This window comes from Peromyscus eremicus, chromosome 6 (assembly GCF_949786415.1).
Source record: "Peromyscus eremicus chromosome 6, PerEre_H2_v1, whole genome shotgun sequence".
In the NCBI taxonomy this organism is placed as follows: Eukaryota; Metazoa; Chordata; class Mammalia; order Rodentia; family Cricetidae; genus Peromyscus; species Peromyscus eremicus.
The window spans coordinates 79,199,705-79,210,007 of record NC_081421.1 but is presented as its reverse complement, the minus strand read 5'-3'; the positions used below and the strand labels follow the sequence as shown (position 1 = coordinate 79,210,007).

At 44.4% G+C, this 10,303-nt stretch overlaps 1 protein-coding gene across 1 annotated transcript; it reads right to left on the bottom strand.

Annotated features, from left to right (window-relative positions):
• Positions 1-1,612: 1,612 nt before the first annotated feature.
• Positions 1,613-10,106, bottom strand: Wdr77 (WD repeat domain 77). The gene is made up of 10 exons (XM_059266040.1): positions 9,946-10,106; positions 9,533-9,718; positions 7,853-7,994; positions 7,531-7,580; positions 5,008-5,078; positions 4,820-4,874; positions 4,324-4,395; positions 3,628-3,736; positions 3,037-3,105; positions 1,613-2,340 (listed from the first exon to the last, which is right to left on the bottom strand). The coding sequence occupies exons 1-10, from the start codon at positions 10,058-10,060 to the stop codon at positions 2,181-2,183; spliced, it is 1,029 nt and encodes a 342-aa protein (XP_059122023.1). The 5' UTR covers positions 10,061-10,106; the 3' UTR covers positions 1,613-2,180.
• Between the last annotated feature and the right edge of the window lie 197 nt (positions 10,107-10,303).

The window sequence follows — 10,303 nt, the reverse complement described above, 5'->3', positions numbered from 1 at the left end:
TGAAGCTGTGACAGTAAGCCACAAGCAATGGCCACATGGCTCTTTACTAAAGAACCAGGGACCAGCTGTTCTACAGTGAGATACACAAAGAATCAGTAATACCTGATGTCACTTGAGACTATACAGACCTTCAGTGTTTCATGTCCCAAGAACTAACCACTCTAGGAACAAGTCTCAGACCTTAGTGGGCCAGGGGTCAGCAGTTCAACAGTGGTCAGGCTAACAGATTTCTAAGTATGAATAACAGGGCTGAGGAAAAGCATTCACTCATGTTCAGACATTTGAACAGTTGTATTAACCTGAAGAACAATGCTTTTCAACAAGCAAAATGCCCCCATTGTTCACTGTCACTGGGCCTTGCAGGACTGGAAATACTCTCAAAACAATGAATGACCTGCTACAACTCCAGCCATATATTCCCGATTATTTCCAGGTCTTTTATTAAGTATCTTCTCTGCTTATAATATATAATCATCCAAAAATTATGTTTGTCATTACTTGTGGCTTTGACTAGCTTCGTACAACTGTGACAAACATTAATCAATGTGAACTACTTTCTATCAATACAGACCTAAAAGGAAACTTTCAAGATTTTTATGTGCATGTGATGATGACTTTGGAGGCCAGAGGTATCTGATCTGGTGTTACAGGTGGTTGTGAGCCTGGGAATCAAACTTAGGTTCTCTGAAGAGCAGTGCTCTTATCCACCCACTATTCATTTCTAAATAATGGTGTCATTTTAGCCATTCTAACAGTTTTTATTTTTAAGTCTTATTTCTTTAAGTTTTTTCCCCCCTCTATCAACCTTGAGCCCAAGAGACAGGCCATGTAAATGCACTACCTGCCCTTCTTCCTTAAGCGACTACAAAACACAAGCTTTATCTCTAAGCAGCATACAGTAATTCCACCTACTCATTTTATTCTTTCCCCACAACTTAAGAGCATTGGAAACCCGTACTCCCACCCAGTCCTGGGTGACCATGACTGCAAATTCTCAAGTGTTTCACTCAAGGGTAATCACAACAGAGCCTTATGACTAGCAAGTATAGAAGGGAAGCCCATATTCCTTCAAGGGGCTCACTTCATGTGCTTTTTCCTAAACTATAAGTTGGAAAGCTCTGAAGTATATAACCAATAGTCCTAAGCTCCAATATAATGTTATTTATCATGAACTAAATGGAGTGGCTAGACCACCAAGGAGAAATAAATGTTTAAGTTCTAACTTGACTAGCTACTTTGGGATGGTAGAATACAGTGGGCAGGAAGACTGACACTCTGGTGATTCACCTAAGTGAGGCAGGCCAAAAATAACCACAGCTTCAGTATTTCTGAGTTTCCCTAATACTAGATCTCAAATCTCAGGAGTCCACAAATACAGCACTCAGACTTCCTATCTCCAGAGGAAGGTGCCAAGGGGCAATCAGGCCTCAGGGTATCTTTAGGTAGGAAAAATGACAAACAGTTCTCTGGAACAAACCATGTCAGTTTTCTGACTTCACTGAAACACCTTTAAGTGCTGTATCATCCCTAAAACTTTCTGTGAAATCTAGGACAGGACAGCACTCATATCTCTCATCCACAACAATGAGGAGGGCACAGGGTGAGCAAGGACTACATTGCAACAGCCAAATTTATTTACCCAGAAAATGGATTTGATTCGGCTTAACAGGGATTTGTAGTATTTCCTGTGTCCTCTCAAGGTACTGTGGGCTGGACTTTTGTGAATGGAAGTATTTCCCATAATAATGAATTAAACTCTATATAAAAATAAGTTACCCCATCTGAGTAGCAGAACTACTCCCACAAATCTAGGGATACCCACATTCCATATGCCAAACAAAATAGCCAATTCTTGGACTTAGGGAGCATAAAACCCTCTGGTCACTTTGTGGGGAATACAGAACATTGCTTTGGGAAAGCTGAAGGACAATTTCCCCCACCCCAAACTACTCAATACACTCATACACATGTGCTCTCACACATACATCCATTTATAAAGGAAGTTTTCCTCCTAGTCACTATGGAATGCAGCCTCCCTGAGGCTGAGATTCTGCCTATTTACTGCACAGGACTAGGGAGTAAACCTGCTCTACAAGGCTCCTGTGCTCTCACAATCAGAAGGCAGGGGCAAGCAAGTAGATTCTTGCGGGTGGAGGGCTTGTTTTTTTCTGAAATCCATTCTACTCCACAACATTCTCAGGTCCAGGGGCTGGGAGAGGCTCTAGGGGCACAACATGGTGGATGACTTGATGGTCCCAGCCAACTGTGGTAAGGAGGGAGTGGTTGAGTGGAGACCACGTAGCATCTCTCACGAAGTCTCTGTGGGCTCGACTTCTAAACCTAGAACAAAGGGGGTTGAAATGGGGTGTGGTAAGAGACAAGACAAAAACCCAGAAAGAAAACCTAACATGCTCTGGACACATTTTTTGAAACATTTCACCACTGTACAGCCTCATCACCAGACTGGAAGTTCAATCATCCAATGCAGTCTAAAGAAATGGTGGGCAGAGCAAGGAAGTGGATATATCCTATCTACAACCAAGCAGGAAATCATAGCAAAGGAAGATGTACACCCAGGTCTTCCTCCCAGTGCCTTTTACGCTACCAAAGTGGTTCCCTACCTGAAGCTGGAATGCTAGCTAGACTTGGCCTACAATCAGACTGTTTCCAGTGCTCAGTCTCTGCACACACACAGACACAAATGGAGAGAACTCTTGGCGAGAATAGGGGTGGTTGTTGAGAAATTTCTTCTATTTATTTTTATTTTTAATAATGTTTAAGTGAGTATGTGCACCTAAGTGCAGATGCCCACAGAAGCCAGAGGCATCATATGCTTTCTATATGGAGTGGCATATAGCTGTGAGCAGAATGATGTGGATGCTGGGAACAAAAGGAAGTGGTCTTAAGTGCTGAGCCATTTTTCCAGACCCAACAAAGGAAGAATTCTGCATGCATGTTCCTGAAGAGAAAACAGACCTGCTTGCCCATTGGTCTTGATCCCCAATTCCTGACCATGGAATTCTACTTCAAACTTACACCTCAGAAAGGCTTGAATCCAGCACAGCAAGTGAGCAGTCTTCACTGAGAGAGGCCAGAAAGGGAACACTAGGAGAGGGCACAAAGGGAAGAGAAGATAAAGCCCACAGATTCCACAACCAAAACCTGACTGGGCTAGCTCCAACCCCACCGTAAACTGAGCCAAGTGAGAAGCCAGCCTGGTATGCAGTTCAGGTTAACGTCTTGCTGGCACTACAATTCCAAACAAAGACAGGGAAAACCGAACAGAGCCCATGCTCAAAGAAACCATCCTGGCAACCAACTACCCCAATGGGTCCCTCTCTACATTAGCAATTACCCAGAACCAGACTCCTCAACCACATGGTGCCAGAAGCCTACATTGTTAATCAAGCTGTGGTGAACAGGAATGAGATCACATTTCAGCCTATACAACCCCTAATAAGGACTACATTGACTAGCTTAGGAAAACCAAGCTAGAGCACTGTCCCATCTAAGGAACAATGTAACCAGCTAATGCTTTGCTAATAGACACATCCCTTATCACTCCATTCCTACTCCTTCACCAGAGTCCCCACCCATCCCTTCCAGGTCCTTGGTGACAAACAGTACCTGTGTGGAGAGAATACCAGTCTAGTGACACACTGGGAGTGTACAGCTGAGCTGAGGGTACAGCTTGCATTCTTGGTGTCCACAAGGGAGACAGATCCATTCTCATCACCTGTAGAAGAAACAGCATGTCACAGTAGTTAAGAACATACACTTCAGGCTGGGCATGGTCAAGCATGCCTTTAGTCCTAGCATTCAGGAGGCAGAGGCAGGATGATCTCCCAGAGTTCAAGGCCAGCCTGGTCTACATACCAAGTTCCAGGGCAGCCAGAGTTACACAGAAAGACCCTGTCTTAGGAGAGAAAACAACAACAACAAACCCACATAGGCTTTGTTATCAGCCAGACCTGGATTTGAATGAATCTTACGTCCCTCAAGATATGGACAAGCACCACCCTGAGCACCAGTTTCCTTGTGTAAGGCAGGATCAGTAAGTCACTGTGTGGCTGTGACAATTACTGGATAAAGTTATTACTTTAACTACAAGCTGTTACCATGTGCAGTCACTAACCATGCTCAGAATAGGGGAGCTGGAACAATGAGGAATCAAACCCACTAGGAAAAAAATATGATCTCCAAAGCTAAACAAAACTGGCATAATTCATGTAGTGCCTAGGTATACGGACAAGAGCATGTACACCGTGCAGGGAGCATTTTCCCATCCTGCCCATGCCCAGTCAGCATGTCATGCTGCCTTACCAAAGACAAAGACTTCACTCTGCTGAGGATGCCAAGTCAGGGAGGTAGGAAGGTAGCCAGAAGCATTGCAGCCTAGAAAGGAGAAAAGGGAGGTTTGAAACAAAAGCCACAACCTAGAAGAAGCAGTTTTTCAAAAGAAGTCACAAAGTCCTGGGAACATTTTCACTGGGTTTCTTAAATACTGCTATGGCAATCATGCCTGTCCTCATCCCCGAGCCTCACAACCGACATCTATCCATCAGTCTCTTGTCATTTGGGGTATACATTTAAAGCACAAAGCATAAAACTATAGCATAACTCCAGCCCTTTGTCTCTGTTTGACGCTAGTCCTTCCTCTTGGTACTCACTGCACTAGGTCAGCAGAGCATCAGTGACACTGAAAATGATGTCACAGAGGGTGGGCACCTGGCAACTCTGCTCTGACTCTGGGCAAACAAAGCCTCTTCCAAGTGGGTTCCTATTCCCACTTTCTCCTCATCATTGGTCTAAGACTCACCTATCTGTGATGCTGGCTTAGGACAGCGGGTATCCCAGAGCAAAATTCGACTGTCCTAGGAAGAGAAACAGAAAAAGGGTTCCATAAGCCAAAAGAACAGCTGCTGGCCGGTCTCCACACTGGAGATTTAATAGGATATGGGACTATTAAAGTTCAGCTGTGGATGGAAAGAAGTGACTGGATCTCACCTCACTGCATGAAAGAAACACGGAGTCCTTGTGGGGAGAGGCAGCAACACAGGTGACCTGGCCAGCATGAGCTGTAAAGGAGAAACATGGCAGAGAAAAGAGACTCTAAGAAGTAGGCCTGCTTCCATCATATAACTTAATAAATATTATGACAGATTATAAACCAAAACAACAACCAGAGGAAAAGTTGATAGTTAAAAAACCTGAAAGGCTACGGGAAAATAAAGAACTAGTAGAGATGATGAAGTCCAATTACAATCTTAGAAAGAACAGAGGAGGAGTTTGCAATATGGATGTTTCAAAGGAAGAGGCAAACTAGTTCTACAAGAGTTCCCCTAATAGAGACACAGACCTCCAAGTAGTACAGAAAAACTCGAGAGTTCTGGTGCTACGTTTTAAGCAAAGTGAGTTTTCTGATCTGCTTTCCCATCATCCTTCTCCCACTTTATAGGTGGAACATGTACCTTCCAGCCTGATAACCTAAGGCTCTCAACCTAAGAGCCAAAGAGCAAAAGGCTCTTGGGAGAACTCAGTGAAGGGACTCACCCTGTCTCAGCCACCCCACAAATACAAGGGCAACTCTGTGACTTGCTTTTCTGTTTCTAACAGTGAAAACTGGAAAATGAAATGGTTGCTGTCATAAGAACATAACCAATTAGCTTATCTGAATTAATAAACCAAGCTGGACCTTTTTCTAAAAGGAAGTGAAATCTAATGCTGCTGCTAACAATACAAATTAGTTTTCGTCATTAGGCTATTTGTAAATAGTTTCTATGAGTAGGTTACTGACACTGAAAAACACATGCTTAGAAAAAAATGTATAACAATGATATGACAAAAAATTAACTTCTTGGCAACTGCCTAATTTTTTAGAAACATTCATCTATTAATTGTGTATGTGTGCATATGTGCCACAGCATATACATGGAGATCCAAGGATAGCTTGCAGGAGTCAGTTCTGTTCTTACACCAGTGGAATCCAAAGATCAAACACAGGTCTCCCACCAAGCCATCTCACTTGCCTACTTAAATCTTTTCATTAACAATGTTAAAATGTATGGGAGGGTATAGCTTTTAAATTCTTTTAGGAGGTCTACATGCAAAAAAAAAAAATCACTGCTACAAATTAGCTAGTGGCTGAAGACATCACTGAGGTTGTTTAACCAGCCCTTCCAGAGTACTCAAATGGTTCTGTCTTAAGGATTAAATCACCCTCCATCCTTCTATCCTCATTAGAATCCATCTTCATGAATTCAGAAACCATGAAGAACTGCTACCAAAATAAAGTCAATTGCTGGTTCTGTTAATGAAGCAAAGTAGAAAGCACGTTAAAGAAAGTGATGAAATGCCCTGAAAAATGTTTTACAGAGGTGAAAATTCAAAAGTCTTGGGCAGGAGAGACAGCTCAGTCAGTAAAGCGCTTCCCACATCAGCATGAAGACCTGAATTCAACCCCGGAATCTACGTAAAAAGCCAAGTATGGTGGCACTTGCTTATAATCTCAGCTCTGGGGAGGCAGAGACAAGTGAACCCTGTGGCTCCCTGGCTGGTCAGTCTCCTCTCATCTGTGAGCTCCACGTCCTAGTGAGAGAATCAGGATCAAAAAACAAAGTAGGTATCTCCAAAGTAGACATTTGGCATCCACATGCAGCCACACATTCACACACATGCACAAGTCCCAGGGCTTATCCTCTGAGAACAAGGCTCTACTTTGTCTGGGCCAAGCTGGTGCACAGCTTACTGTCATAATAAAGCTTGAATGCTGACAAGAAAATGGAATCTTGATCTGCAGGCTACAAGAAACCAATGAAGAACGGAAAGAGTCAAAGATTACAGGTGAAGAGATGAGTGAAACTGTCTACTGCTACAGCCTGATGGTAAATGGAATGTAAGAAATGGACAGGAAGGAGACATTCCAAATGGAGACTCAAAAGAATCTGATGAACCCTAAGTATAAGATGATAGAGGCTGTTGGCCACTGTGGTTTAAAATGTTTGGCTCCTAAATGGTGGACTATTTAGGAAGGACTGGGAGGTGTGGCCTTGTTGGAGGAGGTTTGTCACTGAGGGTGGGCTTCAAACCTCAAGGTTTCAGAAGCCCACACCAGGCCCAGTCTTGCTATCTTCCTGCCACATGCTTCTGAATTAGGATGTAAGCTTAGTTACCGCTACAGCACCATGCCTGCTTGCTTGCCCCCATTCTCACGATGACGGTCACGGACTAACCCACTGAAACTGTAAGCAAGCCTTCAACTAAATGCTTTTTCCTTAATCACGGTGTTGTTTCACAGGAAAAAACAGTAACTAAGACACCCATGTAGTCAAAAGGCTGTTAAACCAACAGAAACAGGAACACAGAGAAACAGATAGGTGGCAGATAATGGAACCTGACTGCAGGTAGGGGGTAAGTAGAAGCTACCAAGAGAACACAGACTTGCTATTATTATCCAAACAAAGTTCAAAGATCCCAAAGGAGAAAATAAAAGATAACTACAGCCAGTACCAATCAAGAAGGAATACTTACCTCGGTATGAATTCAGTGACATCTGCTGAGCCAGGTCCCAAATTTTGATGCTATAATGCAAAAAAGGAAATAGGAATCGTGACTTGCACTATCAACGTAAAAATGTACTCAAACAAGAACATGTTTGACCAACATGTCCCCTATCTGCCTTCTAAACTCCTGCTGTCTTATTTATAATGCACTACCAAATCTCTAAGGAAACAGACATGCCTTTACTCACTATACTCTAAAAACAGCCCAAAACATTACTCAGTGAAATTAAGAGGATAGTAAGAATGCCCACAGGAAGCCTAGAGAGGGAGTAATGAAAGCAGGGACCCACCAGAAGTCTTTGCTACCACTGACAGCTTGTGTGCCAGAGCTCAGGACAGTGACAGTAGACACAATGTCATCATGCTCATACTTGCAGAACTTGCTGACAATAAGTGTCTCATTCTCATCTAGTTCCCACAATTCAACAGCACCTGTTGAGGATAGAGTGGGGTGAGGTGTAGGTGAGGGAAGCACAACCCTGGGTTAGACTAAGGTGGTAACTCATGCCTAGGACTCAAGCAGGCATTGTTACTGAGCTAACAAAAAGTTGTTCCTGTAAAAGCAAAGTCCACATAATTAAAGGGCTTAGCTAACTTCCAGGTCCTTTGGTTTTAAGTTACCTTACTGCTTTCCTAACAACAGCCCAGATGACTATGTGAGGAAAACTGCTAGAAAAAAGACAGGGAAATCGATATAAAATCAATTGTTTTGCTTCCAGATACTGGGATACTGGGAAACTGGTTCCCAGGGAGACAAAGACATTTGTCTTTGTTCCCAGTTATTCAGACATTAATAAATATTTGATTAGACTGCTTGAAAAAAATGCCTTGCACTCTTTTAACGTTCAACACTGCCAGAGAGGCCCAATCTCTAATGTTCTACTTTTCAACTTTCACACCCTACACCTTAAGAATACATGCATACAATAGGTGGCACACACTTTTAATCCCAGCACTCAGGAGGTAGAGGCAGATGGATCTCTGTGAGTTCGAGGCCAGCCTGGTCTACAGAGTTATACACACACACACACACACTTGAGATACTTTTAACTGTATATTCAGTGCCCATGGAGGCCAAAACAGAGCACTGGATTCCCCAAAAACTAGAGTTAGAAATGGTTGTTAGTGGTAATGTGGGTGCTGGGAATCCAACTTGGGTCCTCTGGAAAAGCAGTCAGCATTTGTAACCACCAGGTCATCTTTCCAGACCCCAAATAAATCTTTTTGAGACAGGGTCTCCTTATGTAGCCTTGGCTGGCCTGGAACTCGCTATGTAGAACAGGCTGGCATATAACTCCACAGAGCTCCCCCCTGCTTCTGCTGGGATAGGCAGCACCCACACCCAGTTCCCATCAACTTCTAAATTTTATTTAATATAATTTTCATTTAATATGATTTTTAATGTAATGTTTGATTCTTTGAGAATTTTGTCCATGCACACAATAGTTTGATCATACTCATCCCTAACTTGCCTAAGATTCACCCCCAATTTCATTTTTTTTTTTTCCTTTAATACCAAAGCCTATAATTGCTCAGCCTGACACTCAGTTGCCTAGCAAGGTGGCTGGGTTCAATTCCCAGAATACCCACAACAGTAAAAATAGAAGGCCAGGCATGGTGGCACATGTCTTTTATCCCAACACAGGGAAGGCAGAAGCAAGGGAAAGACCCCTGTGAGTTCAAGGCCAGCCTGGTCTACTTAGTGACTTCTGGGACAGCCAGGACTACATGGTGAGAGACTGTCTCAAAAAAATAAATAAATAAACAGGAATAAAGGTAGTACTGACTGTCTTCAGCACCACCTCTTAAATCAGCATTCTCTTTGGTCTAGGCTGACTGGGAGCCAAAGGAAAATTGCAATCCATTTCTTACTTTTTTGCGTGAATTGACTGGACATTGGCCCCCTAGCAGTTTAAAACCTTTTCCAATCCCAACCTACATCTTCAGTTCCAGGGGAGGGAGTGACTCACCTGAATCAGATGCCACTAGGATACCTTTGTCCCCCACCCAAGTGAGGTCAGCTACTCCGGCCTCGGTCTGGACGCCCGCAGAACAGAAGCCTTCGTTGGGGGCCGCATTCGGATCCTTGAAAAACCACAGAGAGCCGGCCCAGCAGCGACCACTCAGACTGGAGGCCCCGAGCAGAAGGGAACCGTCTACGGTGGGGAGAAGGAAGTTACAAGGTGTCAGATGGCAGGCCTATGGTAACCTCAGAAAACCCAGCGCCGGCCGGGTCTGGATTTGAGATCAGGTTTGTGGGCCAGGGCTGGGCAGCCCCCGAACGCCTGGTCGGAGTCCGGAGGGCACAAGGGGCTGGGTGGACTTGGCAGGGTCAGTACCGGGGCTCGGTAAAGGGGCTTCCAGGCCCAGAATCTCGGCTCACCAGACCGGTACCGTGCAGCCTCCAACTGCCGTTCCATGCAGGCGGGTGCATTGGGGGGCAGGTTCCACTCGCGGGCCGCCGGGGGCACGAGCGGGGTCGGGGTTTCCTTCCGCATCTCCACGATTCCAAATCCAACCTGGACCCAAACTAGGCGATACCGACTCCGCCCCACGTGGTGCACCTCTGCGCCTCCGCCCCTCTCCAAGCGATACGTTCTCCTTCTCGCGAGAATTGCGTCTACACTTCCAGCTCGCTTTCCTTCTGCCCTTCCTGCCGCGGGATTTCAGATTTTTTTTTTCCCCCTTCTCGCGAGAAAAAAAAAAAAAAAAAAAAACTAGCAGGGCAGAGAGAAACTACT

What these genes read in the sequence shown, in the direction of transcription:
- Wdr77 (XM_059266040.1), bottom strand. Translation starts at nt 10,060, where the DNA reads ATGCGGAAGGAAACCCCGACCCCGCTCGTGCCCCCGGCGGCCCGCGAG. An exon ending in GGCTGCACGGTACCGGTCTG is followed by an intron (nt 9,719 to 9,945) that starts GTGAGCCGAGAT and finishes TCCCCACCGTAG; the next exon opens with ACGGTTCCCTTCTGCTCGGG. An exon ending in TAAGCCAGCATCACAGATAG is followed by an intron (nt 4,396 to 4,819) that starts GTGAGTCTTAGA and finishes TCTCCTTTCTAG; the next exon opens with GCTGCAATGCTTCTGGCTAC.